This window comes from Ascaphus truei, chromosome 10, assembly GCF_040206685.1.
Source record: "Ascaphus truei isolate aAscTru1 chromosome 10, aAscTru1.hap1, whole genome shotgun sequence".
Classification (NCBI taxonomy): domain Eukaryota; kingdom Metazoa; phylum Chordata; class Amphibia; order Anura; family Ascaphidae; genus Ascaphus; species Ascaphus truei.
The window spans coordinates 13,025,040-13,051,623 of NC_134492.1; the positions used below are offsets into that span (position 1 = coordinate 13,025,040).

The window sequence follows — 26,584 nt, forward strand, 5'->3', positions numbered from 1 at the left end:
ACCTGACTTGTTGCTGGCCCTTGAGGACTGGAGTTGGCCCCTCCTGATATACTTAGGTTTACAACATGTATTCTTTTCACAGTTTGGCTATTATAAGCAATATTACACTAATAATTAATATTGACTAATAGTAGCTATAAATAAACAATAAACAAGACCCGTCAATCTGTTTTCATTTAAATTCTATCAATCAGGTATTCAGCATGAGAAAGGCGTCAAAACTAATTCGAAACAGCAAATCATGAAGTTTGCAGACAGGACGCACATTTTTGTGTTACTTTAAGCACTGAAGTTTGCACACACAATAACATTTCAAATAAAGAGCACAGGCTTTGCTACATTTTATTTGATATCTTCCATATATCTGATTGATCCTCCCAGACATTTGGAAGCAGGAGTGCAAGAACTAATTTGTGGGGGGGGGGGGGGGGGTCCTGTCTGTGCATTAAAGGAGCAAAACATGTGAAATCGTATTCATTTATTAATACATTCATTCTGTAGTATTAGATAGCATTGATTTTTTTTGTTTTTATTCAACTCTTAATGCCATTTTTTATGAGTTTTAAAGCATCCTTTGATGTCTATAGCAGGTTTTTATCCCACCTCCCCAGCAGTGCAAGATCTTTGCAACACTTTCCTGTTTGTGATCATTTGTTGCAAATGTTGCCAGCAGTTTGAACAGCAAACTGTGTAGACAACAGATAATGTTACCTTATGTAAGGATACACTGTAGCTGCTGAGTTACACTGACTGAAGCTGCCATTATGTTAGGCACTCAATCGGATTTTGACAGCTTTATAACAGGGGCACCAAACGATTGCCCGCTTGGGTAAGAATGTAGAATGATACATTGCCACACGCTTTACATACACAAATAAGAAGAACAAGTTGGGATGTAGTATTGCTGCTTGAAGGTATCTTGCTTTACCCTGGGCCTGGAGTAATAACCACTAATACAGCATACACCACTGCCCCGCAGCCCCCACACAACAGATCAATCCCAAATAATATCTATTTTGTAACAGGAGAGATATGAGAGATACATTGTGGGTGTGCTGGGGGAGGAGTCGCTGCGGGTACCCTCCTCCCAGCAGAGGCGGTTTTACCCAGCACAGCCCTCCCTCCTCCCAGCTCCAGCCTCCCCGAAGCCATGGCGGAAGTTCGTAGACGTCAGCATGCTGGGGTTATAGGAGAAGCCTCCCCGGGGCCCCCTGCACACAGCGATGAGGGTTTGGGGACGGAGGCCGAAACGATGACCATGTTCATCAAGCTGCTGGCGGCGGCTTTCTACGGGGTCAGCTCCTTCTTCATCGTGATGGTCAACAAGAGCGTGCTGACCAACAGCAGGTACCGAGGCGAAGCTGGGTGCAAAGCTCAGCCTGGGAGGGAGAGGACTGGGAGCCCAGCCAGCCCTGGGGGGTGCAATGAATGGGATGTTAACCGTTTGGCTGCCAGGTTAGGTGTTGCACCCTCTGATCAGGATTAGGGTGCTGGATCCCTGGCCGGGGTTAGGGTGCTGGATCCCTGACCGGGGTTAGGGTGCTGGATCCCTGACCGGGGTTAGGGTGCTGGATCCCTGGCCGGGGTTAGGGTGCTGGATCCCTGACAGGGGTTAGGGTGCTGGAACCTGGACCGGGGTTGGGGTGCTGGATCCCTGGCCGGGGTTGGGGTGCTGGATCCCTGGCCGGGGTTGGGGTGCTGGATCCCTGGCCGGGGTTAGGGTGCTGGAACCCGGACCGGGGTTGGGGTGCTGGATCCCTGGCCGGGGTTGGGGTGCTGGATCCCTGGCCGGGGTTGGGGTGCTGGAACCCAGACCGGGGTTGGGGTGCTGGATCCCTGGCCGGGGTTGGGGTGCTGGATCCTTGGCCGGGGTTAGGGTGCTGGATCCTTGGTTTAGGGTGCATTTATTTGCTCTGGTCTTCCACGGTTGTGTTTAGCTAACCCAGTGTAGCCCACCCGGGGCTTTATTTAATGTCCCCTTGTGAAGATTTTTGTGTCACTGTTGGGGTTATCTCTGATCTGGTGTCACATTGTTGGGTTATCTCTGATCGGGCTGTAGTTTCTCCCCCCCCCCCCCCCCCCCCCCCATGCTGCACAGGGATTGGGACTGAGTGTCACACTTCCTGGGGGGGGGGGGGGGGGGGGAGGGGGGTCCGCACTGAATGGTAGTGCTGGTGACTTGGGTGAATGTGACCTGCTTTGTGTTGTACATCCAGTCCAGCCCCGGGAGTTTCTGCCACACTGTGGAGGGTAACAGTTTTTTTGTGGGGGTGGATCTGTTTGCAGAATGGTTTATTTTTTTAACCCCCCCACCCAGCCCTGGGAAATCTGCAGGAACAGGAGGTGCAGAATGTGCCACTTCGTGTACTAATGCCCAGGGGTAGCGGGTCCTCCAGAGCTACCAGGTCATGAACCTGCCCTGTTGGGGGGCTTGAGATGTGGAGTTCAGCCCCCCCCCCCCCCCCCCGCTTCCTGTCCTGCTGCTTTGCCTGGGATGTATTTGAAGTTATAGACCCTTTTATTTATTTTTTAAGTTCTATCTTGGTTGGTCATTAACACCTTCGCTGCCACAATGTGGGCTGCACGGTTATCAAAGCCTGCAACAAAACTATCATTAATGGGTTAACTTGGAGATGTCTTTCTTTTAAGCTGCTCTTCTTCTTGCACTAATTCTGTCCACCTTTATTCTGATTTTAAATAACTTTTTGGTGCAAATGACATTTAAACTACTACTAGTCCCAGGTCTACAGTGTGGTTATTTAATCCATCATTATTAAAAAATATTTAAACATATCTGAGCTTCATAAAGGGCTCTCTCAGATCAATTTTTTTTTGTATGATTATTTTTACAAACCTGGCGTGCTGTAAACAAATATTTTAATGTGGTGTGTTAAATGATATTATATATATATATATATATTATATTATATTTATTTTTTATTTCTCCTCCCCCCCCCCCACACCCCTGATTTGATACCTTGGCTTGTCCCTTCTCCCCCACACTTGTAAAGAGGATACATAGTAAGCTTTATAATGTTGAGGTTTCCAGGTTGTATTACACCTCCTTTTATTGTCACCACCTGTTCTTATTAGCAGCGGTTTAGTTTGAAGCCGTGAGTATTCAGCACCGTCCCCTCACATAACATCTGCAGATTCCCTCGCTGAAATTCCTGACCTAAAGGCCTGCGCACTCATGTGAAAAACCCTACTTACCTCTGAATAACTGCTACAATGTTCCTCTCTGACTGGGAAGCAGATGTAAGCCCATGAGCACCTTAAACATGTGCCCGGAGTGGCATGTAATTCACAGATAAATGTCCAGTTAATGAGGATTGTTTTTACTTTTTTAATGATTGTTCTTTGTGTCTTGCAGGTTCCCCTCCTCACTATGTGTAGGACTTGGCCAGGTCAGTCTGAGCGTTTCTAATAACATGTAAAGGTCTTTCTGTGTCGTCGGCACGTTGGGATACTGCTAACGCTGAATGCTCTTCTGTTCCCTGCAGATGTTGGCCACTGTGGTCGTGCTGTGGGTGGGAAAGGCTCTCCGGGTGGTTCACTTCCCGGACTTTGACAGGCACATACCTCGAAAGGTTAGTCTGACTACATCACTGCTCTCTATCTCCCTTACACTGGCATCTTTTATCAATGCGACAACTCGTGGTGAAATATAGCTTGGATGCAATCCCTCAGAAGCCTGGCTGAGGTTAGCTCCTATAATGTTAGTATTGTGCCCCATAGCATACATTAATAAAAACCAGTAGCGTTCTTTTTTTAATCTCTATAGCCAACTCCAGTTTTCAAGGGCCGCCAACAGGTCAGGTTTTAAGGATATCCCTGCTTCAGCACATTATGACTGAGCCACTGATTGAGCCATCTGTGCTGAAGCAGGGTTATCCTTAAAACCTGACCTGTTGGCGGCCCTTGAAGACTGGAGTTGGCCACCCCGGCTCTAGTCCGAGGTGACCATCGTAATCTTAAGGCGGGCCCTGGGGAGACCATCCATTTTAAGCTCCCAGATATGTAATAAGTTACCTGCTCATATATCCTGAAGGGAGCGTCTTATTATTTTATTTTTAAATAAAAACATCCCCTGAAAGGACAAGATCTCTTCTTTAAAAAAAAAAAAAAATGTCAACAGGAACCGCAGCTTTAAAACGCCTGTTCCGTGGTGACCCGATGCCTGGCGTAGGTGAGGCTTTCAAACCAGACAAATCGTAGTATTCTATTTAAAATCTGCCAATGTTTCCATTTTACAATCGGGGAATCTCGGTAGATGTACAGTACGGTGTTCTGTCCGGGGGATAAGGTAATTCTCGTGCCTTTTTTTACATTTGTCGGGTAATTAACCAGAGAAAGGAACAGGATAAGAAAGGGAGAAAAGTGCAGGGAAGCTTCCGGTCCAACTGATTTTAAATATTTCCACGATACACTGGCAGTGTATCTGCCACATTTTTGGGGGTAATTCGGTATAATCCTCAGATGTTCATCCGTTCTTGAATGAAAATGCCCATTGATCGCAGTGCGAGTTTGCACCTGATAATGGCCCGAGTTCGGCTTCGGACTATATTAAAATACACGCTGAAGTAGAAGATGAATTGATTTGATTCCCGTGAAAATGAATGTTACTTTTACTGGGTTCCCTGTTATTTCTGAACTTAAACTTCCTAGAATCTGGTAAAGATGGTCTCCTAATTACTATACAACTAAAAGACCATCTTATCATGAAAGAGATTAGATGAGGATTGCATAAACGTGGTTGCCATAGAAATACTGAATTTAAGATGCAACATCAGATGGGTCTACAGGTAATGTGGAGGAAAAAAACGTAATATGTGAAAAATCAACTATTGCTCAAGGTGACCGCTCAAATTCCTACACCAAAATACTATAAATAAGGAAGAAGGAGCAATTAACGGTCCAAAAAATACCAAAACACTAAAATGTTCAGAATGTATATTGAATCCGATACAGCATTGCAGTGAAATCATAGAACAAGACTCAAATGATCAAAATAGTATACAGTACATATGTGTCTATAGGAAAATCTAATGCATATATCAAATTACAATATAAAGGTAAAAAACAACAAATAATGAAAGAATGACAGGCAGAGGCTGACGCCCTGGGCATTGAGACTTGGCGTTTTGGGCCAAAAACTGCTCTTTATCGAGAGTCAGAACGTCTGTTTATTGCTCATTCTTCCTGAGTTATACCATAGAAATACTAAAACGTAAAAAAAAATTGTTATTACCGTAATTAAAGGCACTAATCACCAATATTTATCCTAAAACATGTAAATCGTTTCAGCCCTAGGAGGGATTTCAACGTTCCGTTTTGATGATTAAGTGCCCTGGTACCATGTTACTAAAGCCTAGAAGGCCACAGTTTGGTAAACTCCTCTAACCCCGTACAGGGGAATCTCACACTTGATAGTTCCCACTTGCTACTAGTCCATCACGTTGTTGGGTTATCACTGCGATTTCTCTCGTGTTGCACGAGTTTTATCATTTCAATCTGCTAAATAAATGGTCCGTAATCCTTTTCTTTTGAAGTTTGTGAATTAAGGTCTTTTCTAATCCTGGCAGAATATACTTCTCATTAGAAATCTTAAACTGCGAGAGGAACCTTACTCGAATTCGTGGAAGGCCCTCCTGCCAGTGAAGAGTTACAATATTCCTAGGTGCACATAAATAGAACAGAAGATCTGGTTTCTTGTAGGCGAGTGGAAATTGTATTGAAATACACAGTCTCTTATCAAGTTTGTGTCTGAAACACACTTTATTTTTTATAACTTTTTTTTATTTATCAGCGTTTTCATGGGGTACAGAAAATAAAATTGGGGGGGAGGGGAACATTCATTCAGATATGGGGAAGGGGGGAGACAATACCCTAAATAAGATCATATTGGTACATACCTAGTAAGAGACATTACTAATAATAGTAAATGGGGGGGAGCTGCCGGCCCAGCAGCCCTTTCTGGATGTTGCAAACACCAAGGAGAACGAGAGCTCGTACTGAGCCTCCGACCACCTCACCACAGCCACAAGGAATTTCCCTAGAGACCACTTGCTACAGGAGTGCCACCGCTATGTTGCCACTGCCTCGGCCCCCGATATCAGACCCCAGTGACCTGGGAACCAGATTCTATTTTTGACCATGTTCAGATTGGGGGCGTTGGGTTTTTGCCGTGAAGCCACCACACAGCATCTAGCTGCCGTTTAATATGTGGGGGAGAAGCTTGGCCTTGTCTAGTGAGATAGGGGCTGCCCTACCCAGGAGAACTGTACATGGTTCTTCTACGAGCAATGTTCTCAGGAGAGCATTGATGAGGTTGAATATTTGGTTCCAGAATGGGATTATTATGGGGCAAGACCACCAGATCTGGGCTAAGGAGCCATTTTGCCCATACCCTTTAAAGCAGGCTGTTGAGTGTGACTTATTAATGTTGTGAAGTATCAACGGGACAGTAGCTTGCACGCGTTTGTGTGAAACACTTTTAAACCCATTTAGTGTCAGATGGCCATGAAACGCATTGCTTTGCAGACATATCTCACTGTCTGGAATGTGTAAGACATTAGAACCAGGCTCTGCAACTGGGGGCTCGCAGGCCAAATGCTGGGCCCACAAATTGCTTTCATGTGCCCCTTAGATGTGGCTCCTGCTAACTTCATAGTTGTTTAGGCAGCTACAAGTAGGTGCTATTTTTCACACTTGACTCTCGCTTGTAAAGTAATATATATAGATAGAGAGATAGAGAGATATCTCTCTATCTCGGGTGCTAAACGTCGCCCCGCCCCCCCCCCCCCCCCAACAGGTCAGGTTTTCAGGATATCCCAGCTGCAGCATTGGTGGCTCAATCAGAGGCTTGGTCAAAGACTGAGCCACCTGTGCTGAAGTAGGGATGGCTTGAGCCACCTGTGCTGAAGCAGGGATATCCTAAAACATGACCTGGGGGGAGGAGGGAGGGCTTGAACTGGAGTTGAGCACCCCTAATATATGGTAGGAAAACATTGTATGTAGTGCACAAGAACAAAAGCAATACAGTACGTACTAAAGTGGTATTTTTCCTCTTGAGTATTTCGGGGGGGGGGGGGTCTCTAACATTTGTGTGTAGTCTGTTTTTTTTTTCACTTTTTTTTTTTTTTTTTTGTGAAGATCATGGAAGTGCTGGCAAAATGTTGAAATATAACAATGTCCAGGTATTTAAGTGTATCTAAAATGGAATTTAAGCTTGTGGCCCCTTCTACTCTTAAATGTTTTGGGATCTGGCCCCTTTTTGAGAAGTGCTTTACAAGCTCTGCTTAGAAACCGCTCCTGGTGGATGATTCAGGTTTTTGATGAAAGTAACCAATGTACAGTTATTGGGTCATGTTCCAAATAAATAATGTTCCCTTTTCATCTATTTCAGACTTTTCCACTACCTCTTCTGTATTTTGGGAATCAAATAACAGGATTGTTCAGCACAAAGAAGCTCAAGTAGTTACTATTTAATTGTACTATATGTTGTGTCGCTTTGTATGTTGCGCTGGGCCTTTCTGTTTTTGTTGGTTATTATTTAATATTTCTTTTGTTCTTTATGATGCAAATCCCCTGTTCCAAAACTCCCAGTTAATGAGTTTTCTGAATTCTCCCGCATATAATTTGATTGGTGATAATGGTGTATGAGTCGGCAGTGATTATTACCCCAGGAGAACACACAACGAACGTGTCTCGAATGCAAAAAGGGATGTCATAATGTGTGTGTGTGTGTGTGTGTGTGTGTGTGTGTGTGTGATATCAATGCACCAAATAGTTGGATATAAGGAATACATTGTGCCTGTAAAATTGTACTCCGCCTGCACTAGGATGCCACATTTGAATTGTAACATGATTACGTCCGTGGCTTGTTGGGCATTGTTAGAATGTGCTATGTGAAGGATGTAGGTCCGTGGTTTTCAACATTTATTTTTTAAGCACTGCAGAACCACTTACATGTATTGTGACTTCATGAAAAAGCCTGAAAAGTTAATAGTAACTTTGTAAAACCCTCTGCCCGCTTATGCTTTGTATAAAAAATACTATACTATTATTCCGTGTATATGTATTTTAATTAACAGTCATTAGATAGAATTGGGACAGTACATCATTGAAAGTTTGAATTACTGTGTTAGATATTCATTTTTTTTTAATCTCCAAAAAGTCATTAAGACGACGTAACATTTTTGTTTCTTGGGGAACCCCATGTAAACCTCGGGGTTACAGGGGGGGGGGGGGAAATCTACAGATCTGGGTTTTACTATGGCTGTGTCAGAGGTGGTGGTGGCATATTATGTATCTGAATTGTTACTGACCACATGGTTGGGAACGTGAGATGCAGATGTAATGTCCGAAGGATTTAATAATAACGTTATTTACATAGCGCTTTTCTCCCAATCGGACTCTAAGCGTTTCAGTTACTAAATAGAAAAAGAAAACATTTAAGGTTATAAAAGCGACAAAACACAGGGAAAGCTACATTACAGGAGGGGACGGGGCTGTAGCTACTAGTTGCCGGACAGGTTGTTGTTAATTAACGCTGGGGTAAATGGGGGTAAACGGGGAGATCTTGAACCTGTCTCTTTATACATTTCCAGAGCGGGGGTCTCTCGAACTGTACATAGAAAGAAAGGGGGCTAAAGTATAGATGCACAGTCCTGTGAAGCAAATGAGGATGATGGTCTCCTTGAGATTACCCCCCCCCCCTCCCGAGCTGCCTCCATGAGATTTCCCCATGAGCTGCCTCAGTGAGAGATTCCCCCTCCCCCCACCTGAGCTGGCTCTGTGAGATTTCACCCCTCACAAGCTGCCCCAGTGAGAGATCCCCCCCCCTCCCCACAAACTGCCTCCATGAGATTTCTCTCCCCCCCCCACCCCACAAGCTGCCTCCGTGAGATTATCCTCCCCCTTCCCACCCCACAAGCTAGCCCTGTGAGAGAGATTCCCCCTCCCCCTCCATAGCTGCCTCCATGAGATTTCTCCCCCCCCACGAGCTGTTTCTGTGAGATTTCCCCCCCCCCCCAACACGTCACCACCTTCAAAGTCCAAATAACAGTCCAATTAAGCACATGACAAATAAGGGTATTGGAAAAAAGACATTTGAACACAGAATAAATTGGTGATACGAACCGCACTCAAGTCTTTGCTTGGGCCAAAACAGGCCACCTGCTCAGATTTTATTCTGAGATATAGATGTATCTATACATAGATATATCTATCTATATTTCCTTATCCATCATGCCCTTAAATGAGCTGTTTTAGAACTTATAAATAACTTGACTAATAATTTGACTTCCACCTCGCAGCTGAGGAATGTCTCCCAGCCTAATCCTTTTTCCCCTCCGCAATATTGACCTTATTTCTCGTGTGATTTTACGACGATCCGTCTCCTATTTTAACACCCCGTTTATCGTGGCTATATAAAGTAGCGGTGTTCTGCATGGGGACATACTGGCACGCTTTTCCTAGACCTGAAATGAGCTCACCAGTTAAAAATGACTCTTTCTCCTTTGTTTGCCCTGCACTTAAAACAGCCGTCGCCTCAATATGTATCCTCACTGGTATACGGGGCAATATTTCCAAATTGCATAAAATGGCCACAAATCTGAAACCAACGTCTTCATTCTTAATGTCTCGGAGGTATTTTCCCTTATGGAGTAGGCGTGGTGTTTGAAAACACCAATTTGCTGCTCTTTATATTTGGCTTATGCTTGGGGTTGAGTTTTTATAATAGTAGGTGAGGTTGAAAAAAGACCTTATGTTCCAGTTCAAACTATGCTACATTTTGACGACGGATACTTATCCCATATTATATTATATACTTATCCCATTTATATTCGCAGTATCTTTCTCCAAAAACAGAGCAGAAGTTAAGACCTGTACTGCCCCAGGAGTTGTTACATGAATGTCTTCAAAGTGTAGTTCTAAAGTTGTTGGCATTGTAAAGCGCTGTATGACAGAGACTCGTCCCACACTGGTGAGGTTACGCTGACCGCCATTTTCTGAAGATGTATCTATGTTTCCGTAGTTTAACAAAATCGCACAAAGTGTTTGCTAAAGTAATTGGCCAAGTGTCCTTCTTCTCTTTCAGTCTTCCAATGTTCACCGTCCTCAGGAGGTTCTCAATCTTGTTTACAATGATGGCGGAAGGAATCTTGCTCAAGTAAGACGCTTCGTTAATTGATTCTTTGGTTAAAAAAGCTTGTTTTTGGTGTTTTTTATCTATGTATTTCTTAACTCCCCCCCCCCCCCCCCATCTCCTTCTATTATGAAACTTGCAATTGGCTAATTGCTCTAGTCCAGGAGTGGCCAACTGCAGTCCTCAAGTGCCACCACCAGGTCTGGTTTGAAGGATATCCCTGCTTCAGCACAAGTGGCAATAAATGTGTACCTGACTGCACCTTTTTGAGTTTTCATACAAACCTGAGGAGAGGGTTTTTATATCCTTGCACTTGTCACTAACAATATATCCTATGTGCCACTAACTTTATGGAATAATCTGGTTTATAGCATGTAATGCTCACAATGCCCCATAAAAAAAAATATTTAAAAAAAAATGGTATTTGTTGGTGAGGCCTATTCAAAGCACTTGCGCTGTGCGACAAAACCAGTTTAAACAGCATTTTGTACGCCGGTACTTTGGCACATCTCCCGAGGACTGGGCAGCGATCCGAGACTGGAATCACAAACTACTGTATGAAGGAGTCGTTATAAATTGAAAGCACTCGGCACTGCAACCTCTAACATTTTAAAAATAATTTGCATAATTTGGCAAGTTTTTAAGTGTTACCAAATTTAGACATGAAATTGTGACTTAAACAGCAAATGCAACTTAAAATTGATACCCATCAAGTACATAACCAGGATGTGGCAATAGCACAATTACTGTGAGGAGGATGTGATTTTGGAATTACTTTCCCCCATTAGGGAGCTACTTTAATGATATTTGATGGTCTGGGATTCGAAATTTTAAAAGGAAGATTTAAAGGTTGAGATGAGAAAATCTTTGTATGACTTCCATGTATCAGTAAATGGGAAGTGCAATCAATGATAGTCTATCCAAATATTTAAACCAGCTTTCTATGCGCTTTACAGGCGGCTTGTTATTATGCAAACACCTAACAGGTTGTAGTAACCGCCGATGTGTTATCACACTACAATTCCATGTTCACCGCCATGGACATGAATGACGGTTAATGCAGGGAAATTAATCTGCCCCCAAAGTTGGAGGATTGAATAGTTTTAGATGTGGGTTTTGTCTGTGGCTTTTGCAGTTGAATTTCTTTATTTATTTTGTATTTTGGGTTGCTGGGGTCAGGGGGAACATTTTGGATTTTGTTCTAAATACAGTCAATTTGTGAATTTTGATGGCGATTTAAAAAATGTAATTTTGACCTACACGATACCAAGTAAGGAGTAGAAAGTGACATTGCCCGATGAGGTCCTAACATCAGCTCTCTTTAAAAGCCCTTTCAGCTGTTCTTCTATTTTAAACCTGCTAAACCAAAATATCAGAGATGGCAGAGGATCTTGTGGTCACTTATTCTCCTGTGCTATATTCACATGACTTAAATATATATTATATATTTGTACCCAGCCTAGAAATATTTCAAACCAAGTATAAACCAACCTCACACTGATACCCATCAAGGTTGAAACATGTCTGTGAGTGGTTTAACTTGCTTTGCTAGTCCCATGCTGTGCTTAAAAGCTGTGTGAATGGCGATGCATCAGCTTAAATGGGCTCCATGTGAATGGATATTCCAGGCAAAAGGTGACACGTGTGCTCATTTGCATGTCATTTCCCAGAATCCCTTCCTGCAGTGGGAGCACTGTATGCTAGGTGATAATTGTGAAAGGCGGGGTTACAGACCTGTCTAAGACATGTGAATGTGCTCGCAAGTAATATTCTTTAATGTGTGTGTGTGTGTATATAACTAAATATGCTATATATTGTCCTTATGTATCCCATCGCTGCCAGAGGAGCTAGCAGTGGCGTTAAAATAGATGTGTAAATGGACAGTTACAGGGGAGTTTAATTGCTGTTAAACCCTTCCAATTACAATATTAATTGCAGCCCTCTGATCTGTAGATTGAGTTGGCTGCTCTGTCGCCCGTGAGCTGGAATAACCCGACACTAATGTTCAAACTCTGTTGCTGTACAACATTGAAAAATGAGTTGTATATTATTTTTTGGGCTTTTAACGTTGTCAAATATTTCTGTAAAAATGTCATTCCCGCCAGTTCTGGATAACTGGTTCTGGATAACTCGTTCTAGATAACTGGTTCTGGATAACTGGTTCTACAGAGCTTGTAGTACAGGAATATGGAGTCTGACAATTAGACTTTTATCTGAAATGTGGCTTTTCCTGTCCTGTAGGGAGAACACTTCTCCCTGTAAGCATTTGACACAATTACAATTTTCTCAAACTCAGACATTTTTAGTGCTGCCCCTTCTCCTCTCCCCCCCCCCCCATACCCCCAGTTTAATTGTTGTGGTTGTTTAAAGCAGCAGTCCAAGCTGGTCAAATGTTTTGGTTTGTATGATTGAATCCCCACTCCCCTCCCCCCCCCCCCTTTAATATGCGCATCAATAGAATCCACACAACAAGTAATTTGCTAAATTTCCGATCGATACGTTCTCTTGTGATCGATTGGTGAAGATTCGGCTCTGGGGTTCACTAAATGGCTGTCAGTGCAGTAGAAGAGGACAAAAGATGAAAAGTTCTGTGGGGAAGATCATGTGGCCAGGCAGTCACTAGATACAATTAGTGCACTGCTAGAGAGAGGGCAGGGCTCAAAAAGGGGTGTGCCAGTGCCTGATTCAGAAGAGGAAGGGGATGTAACTTTGTAAATGGTTCCTATAGAAACAAAAAAAATGCTTGTTACACTAGAATACATAAAAAATGTCTTTTAGAGTGGTTAAAAAATAAAATTTTAAATGTTACAAGTATTTTCTCATAGTACAGAACTGATTTAAAAAAAACACACACACACTTGTAGGATATTGCTTGGTCTGCAGGTTTAAGAAAGAGTTCACTAAATAAGTTAGTGTTTAAATTAATTCAATGAATTATAGTATCATTGCCATATAAAGGTTTTTTTTTTTTTTTTAATTATTTTTTTTAAGCCATTTCCGTGCCTTACGAGCGCTTGGCTAGATCACCCTTTTTTATTTTCTTTAAATGTTGTGTTTTTTTTTTTGTAAGCTGTGATTGTTTGACTCGTGTCATGGCTCTGGAACCCTCATATCTCAGCACGGTGACCAGAGGTTTCCAACTTTTTTTTTATAAAGGAATCCTATCATTTTTATTGTGAAATTCTGCAGAACCCCAACCCTCTCTAATAGCACGTCTGAGATCAGATGCATTGTAAATTCATCCTGTATTTGGTACAATTTTGAAATGACCTGTAAATTACAGGGGACCCCTTTTAGGGGATGCCCCAGGAACCTTTGTTGAAGGGGAGGAAACCCCCAATGACCTAGACTCCCCCAGAACCTCGCTGTGCTTGGTACATCTCGTTGGGTCACTGCCGTTTTATGTGTTGGTGTAACATTTAAGCTGGAAGTGTTATTACACGGGTATATAATAAAACATCTTTTTTAAGGTTTACTGTCATTTAAAGTGCCTAGAGCAGAAATGTGACTGACTAATGTTTATACAAGTGTGTTTTTGCTACAATTGTTTGCATATTGTAGACAAGTGAGCAGGACTCTGGTGCTACCAGACAACCATTCAGCAAATAATATCAGTTATATAGTTTTCGGACACTCCATATGAGAAGTATATATCCTGTGAGAGGAGACTAGTGTCTAGTGTGTCCGGCCGGCCACACCACAGAAGTCTGAAATTGAGAATCCATGGACCATGTGAGGCTCATTAATAAAAAGGACATGAACCACCCTGTGCCCAAACACTTCACAAACTGTGAGCAGGGGGATGTGAGGAATCTCCCATTTAGTGGGATAGAGTTCATTCCCTCTTCCCCCCCCCCCCCCTTGCTAGGGGTGGTGATCGAACTAAGAGACTGGACCAGAGGGAAGCATATTGGATCTTTACGTTGTGTACCCAGGTCCTGGCTGGTCGTGCCACAGACTGGGACCTGGGCCATTTCCTTTGATCCTCTGGTTTTCTCCTCTTATCCGGTCCTCTATTGAGCCTCCCTTCCTATACTATTGGTATATCGTTTTATACATTGACACGCTCTATTTTCTATAGTTACAATATCTCTTTCAATACATTCAGTTTTATTACTTACCGTCATGTTCCATTTTTGTCTTGTAGTTAAAATGTGTGTGTGTGTGTGTGTGTGTGTGTATATATTTTAAATGTATTATCCAGTGGTGTTAATCCACAGTTTTTATTCCCCATGTATTATTATTCATTTTCCTGGTATATCTTTAGTATTATTCCATTCCCCTGTATTCTATGGGGGTTTTTTTTTTCTGCAGTTTTGTGTCTTATTATTTATTATTGGTATTATTATTATTGTGCTAACAATATGAATGATATATAGACCTGAGTGTATATATTCTCTTGATGGTGATCATATTTTTTATAGACAAATATATACTGTATATCTTCTATACTGCCTTTATAAATAGCACCTATGTTCTGCTGATACCTCATTTTCAATGCTATAGAGGTATTCTGACGTTCTGTGGACCCATTTCAGGTCTGGTTTAATATTCTGATTATTTTTTTTCCCAGTTACTTATGTTTCCCTTGTCTCTTTCCCCATCCCCCCTCCTCCCCTTATTTCCACCCCCCCCCCCTTTTTCCCCCTCCATTCCCATTAAGTACATGTCTCCTGCAATGATATTGTGGTATACGATTATTTAATATTCCTTTTTTGTTTTTAGTACTCTTTATTCTTTTATTATTATTCTGTTTTGTTGGTTGTAGGTTAGTGTTTCTGTTTTAGCATTTTGATAAAGATTTTTGTTGTTTTTTCCGTTTTAACCTATCAGGCTCACAGGCCCACTTAGAGGAGGCGTGTATGCCTGACGTAGACGTATGTGACGTCAGAGCTCCCAGAAACCCTCTGTTCCATGTCCATACGCATTTATTAAAGCTTTCTTTGCTTTGAATCTGCCAGTCCAATGGAGAGTTAGATCTCCGATTTAGAGAAATGGAGGCGGGTCCTGACGTCACTCCGTTCAATATGCAGTTTTTAACCCACAATAGCACACCATGATGAAGCGCAATGTGCGAAACGCGTTGTGCGAAACGCGTTGTGTGAAGCTGCCTCTAGAGGTTTTAGTATGATCCAATAAATGTGATTATTTTACTTGTGTGTGAGCCCCCTCGGGACCGTTTTTTCACTCTGGATGGGGCTCTGTTTCTCCTCCGACTCTGCATATTGTACCTGCAGTGTGGCCATACATCATTGCGCTAGTTATGTTGACGTTAAATTGTATCTTTTTTTTTTTGTGCAGGAAGAAGTTTTCTCGCAGTATTCAGATGACAGTATTTGCTATGATAATTGGGGCATTTATAGCTGCCAGGTAGGTCGTTGGTTTGTGAGGACACTGCTGGTCACTAGTCGCATCCAATGTCTGCATCGTAAATGCACTAGACGCACTCACACGTTCATTCCAAACTATAGTGTATGAATGGGATTTGCTGGGTTATCTTTTTCCCTGTGATGTGTTGATATTTGCCTCTCCTAATTTCGAATGTAAATGCTTTGGTATTGATCTGTAGACCTCATGCGTCCGATACAACGCGGCATGTAACCTTTGCCCTCTTGATCAGTCTTGGTTCTCCTAGCACGTTTAGAATGGCTTTTCTTTGTGTAGCGCTGACCTGGCTTTTGACCTGGAAGGATACATCTTCATCCTGATGAATGATGTCTTAACGGCCGCGAACGGAGCCTACGTAAAACAAAAACTAGATTCAAAGGTAAGGGCGTTTCTGACCTTTTTTTTTTTTTTTGGTGTCACACAAAAGCGGTTTAATTTAAGTGGATTTTGTATGTGGCGCTAAAGACGAATCCTCTTGACCAGTCTGAGCATACCTTACACTAATCTCCTTTCGTAATTACCTCTTTGTACCACACGGATCTGCGGAGGGTAGTGTAAGCTAGCCGTGCAACGTCTCTGCCTTATGTCCCTTTAAATGTTTGTGGCTGGTAGAAGGGGTTAAATATTGCACATGAACACTGCAGGTTTAACCCTTTCACTGCTGTGCAATGCATCACAATCCACACTGGCAGTGAACATTTAATTGAGGTGGAGCGTGGAGGGGAACAGAAGACCCCAAACTGACTTTGATGGGTTACTCTGCCTTTTCTGCTTTGGGGGAAAGTTAAAAACATTTAATTAGGCTGCATAATCTTCTCAGTCTTGCCAAGACACCAAGTTAAGTTGTTTTTTTTTTTTTCACTCTCTCTGTTGTAGGAACTCGGAAAATATGGTCTGCTTTATTATAATGCATTGTTCATGATTCTTCCTACACTGGCTATTGCATATATCACTGGAGATATCCGTAAGGTAAGGGTGCCTCTCTCTGTGCCTCTCTCTGTGCCTCTCTCTGTGCCTCTCTCCGTGCCTCTCTCCGTGCCTCTCTCCGTGCCTCTCTCCGTGCCTCTCTCCGCGCCTCTCTCCGCGCCTCTCTCCGCGCCTCTCTCCGCGCCTCTCTCCGCGCCTCTCTCCGCGCCTCTCTCCGCGCCTCTCTCCGCGCCTCTCTCTGTGCCTCTCTCCGTGCCCCTCTCTGTGTCTGTCTGTCAATGATTAGGGAGTCACAGTCCAGGTGGGTTCAACTACTTATTGAAGACGTAGGGCGTGGGGGGTGTACTGTATCATGGTATCAACACTTGCTATATATGGCTTCTTACTGAAATAAATACACATTGCTGCAAGGTTAGTACGGTGGTACTTGGTAGTATTGAAAACAAGTCATCGGAGTTTTAAGAGCTACAAAAAAAAAATGAAGTTTCCTAAAAAATATGTTTTAAGGACTGTTTCACCAGAGTTTATTTCAATACATTGTATGTCCCACCAGCAGCAAATGGGTTAATCTATAGTCTTTTGGACATGAGGACAGATCCCATTTTTCTTCCCGTAGTTTGCACGTTCTTCCCGGCCAAACCTTGCACAATACCTTGTGTGTGCGCAGGCTTCGGAGCTGGGAGACGGAGCAGAAAGCAAACTTTGACACTGCCCTTGAGAGTGACTTGGGCCAGCTGGAATACTTCTTATGGAAAATGTGCTCCTTTCTCCGCAGTAGCCAGCAAACGCTAAGTAGAATGTGATCTTTGTGCTGACATCAGTAGAGCAGTGTGTTCCCAGTACATGTGGAAATGTGCGGCTTGTAGCTGCTGAATAAACCTTTTTTTGCTCATTGAAGCTTCAAACAACATTGGTAAACAAAGGGAGTCTGTCTGCAAACTGCAGGAACTCGACATTTTCTGAGTAATGCGTCTTCATGCTCTTAACAGTTGATTTCTGGTAATTAGCATCGTGATTGCATTTTTTTTTTTATTAAAGCAAAATTTCACGAAGCTTCCTCTTTATTTTTTATTATGTTGCACACCAAAGATTTTGTTTTATATGGATTATTTATATTTTTAGTCTTCTATATTTACAGGGCTTGCTTTATGCTTTTCTATAAATGATTGGGATGGAGAAGATATTGCATGTTCATCATTAATTGTTGGGCACAGATGTCAACGTTGCAGTCTAATGCTCTATGGCCCAGGAGATGAGCTTGATGGTTACATAGTACCTTTTAAGCTCAGGAGATGAGCTTGAAGGTGACGCAAGGTGCTGATCTCTGATAACCCTACTCATAAAGTCCCGAGTAAGGAAGTTCCAAAGGGGCCAAGTATGAAATAAGACAAACCTTGTTTTGTTCTAGTAAACAAATGGCAAGAGAAAATGGGGACATTAAATTGTCTGCAAATGAAAAGGATAAAATGATTTTCCAATTGGCAACCAAAACAGAAAAATAAATAGAAATATATTCTCGATCGTTGATTTAGAGGATTAGGGGAAACGACCCCTCACTTGTTTTTACATGAAACGGTTTATTTTGGTTATTGTTGCTGATGCTTTTTCAGTCTGTACAGGGAAGGACCGATCACCGTTTGTCATATCCGTGCAATTGGCATTAATATTGTATTGTATTTCCTCTTAGGCTGTGGAATATGAAGGATGGGATGACATGTTCTTTATCCTGCAATTTACACTTTCCTGTGTAATGGGGTATGTTCTATTTATTGCTTAGCGCATTATTGTCAACTAGCGATTTGCGTACCTAGATGTGTTCAAATTATTATTTTTTATTAAATGAAAATATTAATATTTATTTTAATGCTTGGCACGTGTAGTCGAATTTGAACACTTTTGTTGGGTAGCGCTTCCGAGAGATCTGCTTGTACTCTTTACATTTCAGGGAGGAATAGTATTGCATCAAAACCGTTCTTTCCAATGGAGGAAATTGCAACTGACGTGTTCCAACAGGGGACGGGATTCTGCAAACATTCACCAGCAGTTTCATTTTATTGGCTGCATAGTCCCAATAATCGTATGTACCAATCCTCCAGGCCACCAACCGGGTTATCCCTGCTTCAGCACAGTTGGCTCAGTCAGCATGACTCAGCCACCTGTGCTGAAGCAGGGATATCCCTAATACCTGGCCTGTTGGTGGCCCTTGAGGACTGGAGTTGGCCAGCGTGTGCGTGTGTTTTTTTTTATGTACAAAGCGCCTCGCAGCACTAATAATACACGTGACATCTAACACATAATGGGAATAAGGGCAGCAGGCATAAAAGTAACATTAGGGAAAGGATTCCCTGCCCCGAAGAGCTTACAATCTAAGAAATAAAATTAAACCTCACGTAGCAGGGCACCAAACTTAATATCACGTTGGATACATTTAAAGACCTAGACGTTGCTATAATTTTGCTGGCATTTAGATCACCGGTAGGGTATGGATTTATTGGCTTTGCACGTGCATGTGCATTTCAGTGCTGCATCAGCAATTGTTATGAAATTAGCAGCAGCAGAGACCACGTTCCACGCTCGGGCCCTTCTCGGGGCGCACTTGGTTTCACTTACCTTCTCGGGGTGCACTTGGCCGCCAGTTGAAGAGCCCCGATCTAGTCTTTCCTCAGGCCTATATTAGGCTGTAAAACTATGCAGTTTGTTCCCATTATTTCACTATTCAATGAGTTAGTACGTGGTAATATTTTGAGCCATTTTTTTTTTTTAATATAACTAATTCTTTATTTTTTTTTATTTTTAACCGCTTCATTCTTTTCCAGTTTTGTTCTGATGTATTCCACAGTACTTTGCACTCATTATAATTCCGCTCTGACAACGACTATTGTTGGTTGCATTAAAGTAAGTCTGACTTTTAAATGTATGTATTCCTTTATTTTCCCCCCTCTCTCATTTTGGAGTGTTTTTCATTTAAAATAAAAATCTAGTTCAAGTTATTGTGAAGTTTCTCCGCTGTATTGTAGACAAAAGGGGAAAGGTTACTTTTTAATACTTTTACATGGATTTCTAGCAGAAAATGTGCCTATGCGCGAGTGTTTCATGGAATTGTCCAATTTAAGTAAATGAGGCTTGCAAAATAAGGACTTGTAATCCCTTCTAAGTTACTATTACAGCCTGCTGTTCAAAGGCGGAAACACATTGCTGTTTAAATCTCCGGTGTAACGCGGACCAATAGGAAGCTGCAATTGGGGTTGCCAGGTGTCCAGTATTAAACCGGACTTGTCTTGTATCTGGATACTCCGTCCAGTAAAAAAAATAAGTAGAGGTGATACTGGACATGTTCGGTATTAACCTCTCTGGACATAGTGACCTGACCGGCTTGTGGGACCGCGGGATTTCCCTGAGCAGGGCTGCTGCTGCTAGGGGGCTGGACAGCTTCCTCCATTCTGATTGGCTGCATTGCCAGCAGCAGCCAATCAGGAAGAGGTGCCAAGGAGAGGAGGAAACGGCATGGAGCATAGAAGTTTGTGTCTTGCATGCGTGGCACCTTTTCACCATTGTCGTATTTTCGGAGAAGCCACCTGGCCACCCTCGCTGCAATGTCATCCTTTGCCACTTCCTATAGGCCCTAGGGACGGGAATTTAAACCGCCACGGAGAACAAGGGCTAGTGTTCCTGGTAAGTATTTTGGGGAGCAGGGTGTCCTCAGAGCTGAAATTACAGCAGTTTGGCTCTGCAATGTGACTATTTTTTTACATGGGGGGGGGGGGGGGAGAGGAGGGGAGAAAGGAACTACTGCTTTAAATGGGAATATATTCTATACATTGCATATGAACTAAAACAGAAATGCCCAGCGCAACATACAAAGTGACACAACATATAGTACAATACTTCAGTGCTAATCTGCTCATGAGTAAGGGTCATTTAGTTAAACCCTTTGGCTAAAGCGTTATAAGCCTGCAGCCAACATCAAGGCATGACCAGGGAGCAGGTCCTAACACTACCTGGTAAAATGAGCATATTAACTATTTATATGCCTCTATATAACAACAAAAAATGGTCTTAATATTTGTCCTTCTGCCTAAAAGCTCTGCAGCTTAGTCAGACTGATTTTGAGAAACATTCAGTGTTCGCTTGGCGAGCTGGTATAATTAATGATTACAACCATTAAGACATTTAGACATGAATAATTTTGCATTCAATATTTTTCCAATAAACCAGATGAACTAAAGACCTTTTAAAAAGAGATTATATATATATATATATATATATATATATTTATCTCTATATATATTTATCTATATCTATTTATCTTACATTGATCAGGATTTTATCCCCCCCAAAGTGTATACTGTATATGTTTAACACCACTTTCCTTTCTTATAGAATATTTTAGTAACCTACATTGGAATGTTTTTTGGAGGAGACTATATTTTCACATGGACAAACTTCCTGGGATTAAATATCAGGTAAGAAAGGGGGGTTTGATGAGATTAGTTGTATACTCTCATGGCGTTGCTGTCATCCTGACTTTAATAAAGACTGTTTTGTAACAAATTGGTTCATAGCACAAGAAGTTAGTGGGAATTTCTCCGTAACCCGCGCTAACGCACGTCCAAAGGTCACAACAGAGAGGCTGGCGTTTTAGAAACTAGGCTGTAAAAATAAATAAAATGGGGGTTATACATTAACCTGCGATGGTGCCGATCGGGCTACTATCACATGGAAAAACTCAAGGATTTTAATGGGCATTTCCATGATTGTGCCCCGAACTGCACTACTGCAGCTTAGTCGAGTACAAAGAACATGCCCATGGATAGAAGCTGAATGTTTTGGGCTAATACAGCCTCTAGCTGCTATATCCACTGTTCTGATACATGTCCCAGACCTACTGTGGACTACTTTTAATATTTCTGTTTTTGTATATAGTTATATATTTCTGTTAACCCATCGCACATTACTCCAGATCATGAGTGCAATACTGCAGAGCCTGTCACCCTCCTTTTTTGTTTTAAACTACTATTGCTGCTTAACAGTGTGTGTGTGTGTGTGTGTGTGTGTGTCATTTATATTGCACGTTATAAATGCAACATCTCAAATCTCATTTTTATTCTTTATTTTTTAGTATTGCTGGAAGCTTGGTGTATTCCTATATAACCTTCTCAGAAGAACATATGAATAAACAGCCGGAATCTATAGCCAAGCTGGACAATAAGGGGAAAAGTGCTGTGTGATCATAGGCACAATCTCATCTGCCCTTTTTGTGATCTCGGACTGTGCTTCGTACATGGAATATGTTCATATACATTCTGCAACATTTCAATTTGAAATGCTATTGCTAATTTGCACTTGTAAAAAGAATGAAGGTTAATGCCTTTATATATTTTAGACATGATTGTTCTTGGTGACACATTTATTTAAATTATCAAGCAGTAAACAAAGTATTTTTTTTAATGTCTAACACAATACTCTAACTTCCAATGCATATCAATCACGGAAATAAGTGTGACGCCATAAACATCTGTATGTTGCAGGGGCTGTTTCATTGCGTACAGCCCTATTTCTGCATGATGGATTACCATTACCTTTTGCCAATAACAATCAATTTTTAAAAAGTCTGTTCCATCTGAAATGTTATCAATGACTTTAACTTTTAGATCTGTATTTCACATATGGCAAGTAAATGCTCTGCGATGTGTTGCAGGCACCCTAGGGGTTAGGTCCATCACAGGCTTGCTGCAGGTTTTTTGACCTCTACGTTTGGAGCTATAAGTTACAATGGTCAATCAAAAAAATAGTTCACAGAGGCTGTTGTAAAGATTGTCTAAACCACTGGCTAAAATGTTTATACAGAATCCTAAAGGTTTGTGATAGGACAGACGCCAGATTTGTATTTTTTACATTTCTATTCATTATGCATTTAAAAGCATTACATTTCACAAACTTGATGTAATACACATTGAGGCCATCTTGACACATTGTAAGGGTTTAAATTATTTTCAGATTGGCTGTATTGTTACATATATCCTATTTTGGCAGGCGAGTGCTGCTTAGCCCTGTGACTGCACAGTAATACAGAAATGTTTACTTGGGGGAATGGATACGCTTCCATTAGTTACTGTTCTGCTTAGACATTATGCTGAAGTCTGTATAACGTTGCCATAAAGGAGACGGCAATTTATTTTCTACACACAAACCACAAGCATAGTACTTTTCTACATCTATATAATGGATATCACGTATATGTGATGCAAACAAAGGTTGTTTTAATCCTAATCTAACTGTAAATTGAGTGAACACTTTGATTTCAATGTGTCCAAAATTAGAATAAAAACATCTTAATAATGCATCACACTTTAACATTATTAATGTTTGGCAGTTGTAAATATAACTCACTGTAGAGTTAAAAACGAACATTGAGTAGATATATACACATGAATTTTTTTGTACACTTTCCTGTAATTTTATACACTTTTTTGAATTAAATTATTTTTGTGCTTATATAGTTTTGTTAATCAGTTCCTTGCATGTAATTCTTGCTGCACTCATTTGCAGCTGGGGGTAGCCTTGGGGGTTTCAGTGCAGGGTAGCCGCCTGGTCATGCACTGGGACACTGATCTTTCCCGATAGGATTAACCACATTGAAGTCAGAGTGGTCTGTATAGAGCATAATGTTTGTTGGCTTTTCTGGCAGTGTTTATGGATCGGTGTGCTATACTATTAACAGCTCACAGGTTCAACACACCCCCGCAACCTCATCGTTTTCTCATTTGAATCTCTAAATTGGCAGTGTTGACTTTGATTATGAGAATCGCAACCTACGTCCATATCTTATATATTCTCTCAGTGCATCTTGTACAACTGTTTAAGGGTTGAATGCCAGTCAGCTACCGGTAAGAGCCTTGTTACTAGAAATAGCCTTTTAGTGGGCAGGAGGCTTTTGACCATAAACTCCTGCAGTACCCAAAATGCCAAAATCCGAAGGCCCATGGGCGATGGTTGTTGTTAATTCCAGACAGGAGACTAAATATTTTGTACTTGAGGGACCTTAGGCTATGAAAAGATACCTACCAATCTGAGCCGATGTCTCATTTAAATCGTGGGGATCAAATTGTAAAACCATTGACCTTTTTATGTGAACCCATAAATGTATTTAAGATCTTGTGCAAGTAATGTGAGCTCTGCCTACTCCAGATATCCTTTTTTTTTTTTTTACAAAGTGTCATCTGAGTGTCCGTATCACTGAAGATAAGTCAGTAACATTGTTATTCTGTTAAGCGCAGACTGCAGCACTATAGTGAATTACATTTGGATTTAGTCTATTGAATAAAAGTCCATGTATTTTTATTGGATGCAATTCAACGAATTCTGCAACGGTAAAGAACCGAGCACATATACTGTACATATCCCAGAGTTTTCAAAACCTGCTTTACCCCATAAACTGCCACAAGTGACTAAATCCAAATGTAATCCAACATGTAGTTTAGGCTATTGAGCCATATAATCTTGTCTGTTAATATTTCTTGTTGCACAGCCCTTTGCTAACCATGTAGAATTTTTCCACTCTAATCGGTAGTCTACATATGCAGATATCCCTCGAATTTCAACAAGTGCCTGATAATGTGTGAAGAGTTAGGGTTAGAGAGCACACCAGTGGTGGTGTTCATACAATATGAAGTGTTTCGTACTGGTATGTGTTGATCACTTTAGTTTGTACTTGTGCTCATGCATTGGTTTGTATAAAAACAAAAGTTCCAGTTGTGGCAGAAATGGAAAATCTGGAAGTCCTGCTCCTGTTTGATGTAATCCTTTACTTGTGTTTAAAGGAACTTTTTAATATTTGGTGTAAATTAATATTTTGGATACCTATTCTTAGCGAAGTATTGTCCGAAGGCAATTTTAAAAGCTCATATACGAAGGAGAAAATGTTACAAAGCTTTGATTTCTGCTATTCAGACATTAAAAAAAAATGGCCATTTTTCACCCCTCCCCCTGTTGAGTATTTTCTGGTATTCAGAGGCATACTTACTGTTCATATCCATAATCTGGTTCTGACGTGTATTTTCAATTGAATATGAACTTTTTTTTTGTTTTCAAATGTCAATTTACACACCATACAAATATAGTATTGCTGTATTTTTAAACGAAAGTATGACAAAATAGATATGTACCCAATTATTTTTGTACATGCTTAAAATAAAAGCTTCTGAACATGTTTCAAAATTAAGTTGAAAAATTATTGCTTCCTTTTTGTGGTGCAGAAGGGGATTTTATGGGATTTAACCTGATTTTTTTTTTTTTTTTTTTTTTAACACCACATGATGCAGAACAAGTAAACCAATGATATTGGATATTGGAAATCAAGTGATCTGGGACAGGGCTTCTCAAATCCAGTTTGGGAGGTAGGGGGTGTTTTGTGTCTTGGACTGGAGTTGAATTTTTTTTAATTGAAAAATTGGCATTTGGGGGTTCTTTATTAAACTGCCCTTGTAGAATAGTGCCATAATCATCATGAAGGCCCACTGACTGACTGACTGACTGACTGACTGACTGACTGACTGACTGACTGACTGACTGACTGACTGACTGACTGACTGACTGACTGACTGACTGACTGACTGACTGACTGAATTACTGCAGTTTAATACATTTTCCCCTTGGTGTTTTGGAAAGGTCGATCAAAACAGCTTCTCTCTTTTGCCCAGCATGTACAGCCTACATCTGGAAGTATCCAGATCATTGAAGTCAGTAATTCCCTTATTATATAAGAAAGCACAGCTTTTTAAAGTGCAATACTTCCCAAAATGTGTTTTTTTTAGGGAAAGGAATTAAAATAAATCAAACATACATTAAATACATATATATTTGGGAGTCTAAAACTAACAATTACCAAGATGTAAAATACTTTGGTGCTTGGTAGGAGGAACTCATCTACAAATGAAAAACAATTGTAAAATAGCACTTTATTATTTAGGTTACTATTTTTTTTTCTAGCCACCCCCTGGTGTAACTGGGGCAGAGTATCCCATGAGACCTTTGCACAATCTCTAGATCACATCCTTTTTTGTAGGAAAAAAATACTTGTGTGTGCATCACTCCCTAGTGTGAATGCTGGAGTCTTGCTCACAGTAAGAGTTTACCAGCTTGCATAAAGTCATAAGAAATGTCAGCGTGCGCTAACCCATGGAAATCCACCAGTTGCCATTCAAGGGGGGCATAAAGTGGCTTGGGAGCATGGAAAGAAGCCACGCGGTGATAAAGCTACACTAGGTATAGCCACATCCTGTGTTTGGAGCAAGGTTTCTGTAGAAATGGCTTGTTTCAATACAAGAGATTTGGGACAGTGACAGCACATCACGTCCAACAAGAAATTCTAGTTTTATCAAGTTGCCTTACCACTCAGCCTCCAAGAAAGCATAAGGTCAGGGAATTTTCTTTTTGCAGTTAAAGCAGCAAAAACATGTGAAATCTTGGGGCTTATGCAGAGAGGTACTGCTTAAATTCGCCACAGGATTGGAATTTATAGTTATGGTATGCAGGGAACTCCGGTAGCGCGGTGTGCAGGAAATGGCTAATTCTGAGCCGCGCGGTATTAGCCCATAATACAGCCAACTTTTGTTGGCGGGCAAAATTTCCACTAAACGCGCCATTTAGTAGCTCCGATTGGCGCGTTCATGCGCACCGGAGCTACTGGAATCTTGCGTTTTTTCGCAGTGGCGAGATCACGCTTCTCGCCACACGTCTGGCGAATTTGAATAGCCCCGCCAAGTTCTCGCCACTATCTCTTTCAATGCAGACATTTTTGGCGCAAACCTGCCGAATTTGACCTTAACGTGCCTCTCTGCATAAGCCCCCTTATGTTTAAAAAAAAAAAAAAAATCAGTTCTGTAGCAAGTGTTTTTATTTCAATGCTTAATGCCATTGTTAATGAGTTAATATACTGAGCAACCTCTGATTTCTATAAGGTTTTAGCCACCACTGCAGCAGTGCAAGATCTTGGCAACAAATGATCAAACAGGAAAGTGTTGCAAATATTTCCCAGCACTTTGAGCTCCAAACTGTAACAATAGATAATACCTTGGTAATATCTGGACACATTGTAGCTGCTGAGTTACACTGACT

General features: G+C 41.4%; 1 protein-coding gene across 1 annotated transcript; it reads left to right on the forward strand.

Annotated features, from left to right (window-relative positions):
* The first annotated feature begins 1,107 nt into the window (after window positions 1-1,107).
* SLC35D1 (solute carrier family 35 member D1) lies at window positions 1,108-24,685 on the forward strand. Its single transcript, XM_075615875.1, has 12 exons — window positions 1,108-1,347; window positions 3,374-3,407; window positions 3,504-3,590; window positions 7,409-7,476; window positions 10,106-10,177; window positions 15,455-15,523; window positions 15,818-15,920; window positions 16,418-16,510; window positions 18,156-18,223; window positions 19,285-19,363; window positions 20,849-20,931; window positions 21,588-24,685. The coding sequence occupies exons 1-12, from the start codon at window positions 1,151-1,153 to the stop codon at window positions 21,694-21,696; spliced, it is 1,062 nt and encodes a 353-aa protein (XP_075471990.1). The 5' UTR covers window positions 1,108-1,150; the 3' UTR covers window positions 21,697-24,685.
* Window positions 24,686-26,584: the final 1,899 nt, after the last annotated feature.

Bases quoted from the DNA above. Each gene is read 5' to 3' on its own strand.
- SLC35D1 (XM_075615875.1), top strand. From the start codon at position 1,151: ATGGCGGAAGTTCGTAGACGTCAGCATGCTGGGGTTATAGGAGAAGCC. The intron at 10,178-15,454 runs GTAAGACGCTTC...TTTTTTGTGCAG, and splicing joins GCGGAAGGAATCTTGCTCAA to GAAGAAGTTTTCTCGCAGTA. The intron at 18,224-19,284 runs GTATGTTCTATT...ATTCTTTTCCAG, and splicing joins ACACTTTCCTGTGTAATGGG to TTTTGTTCTGATGTATTCCA.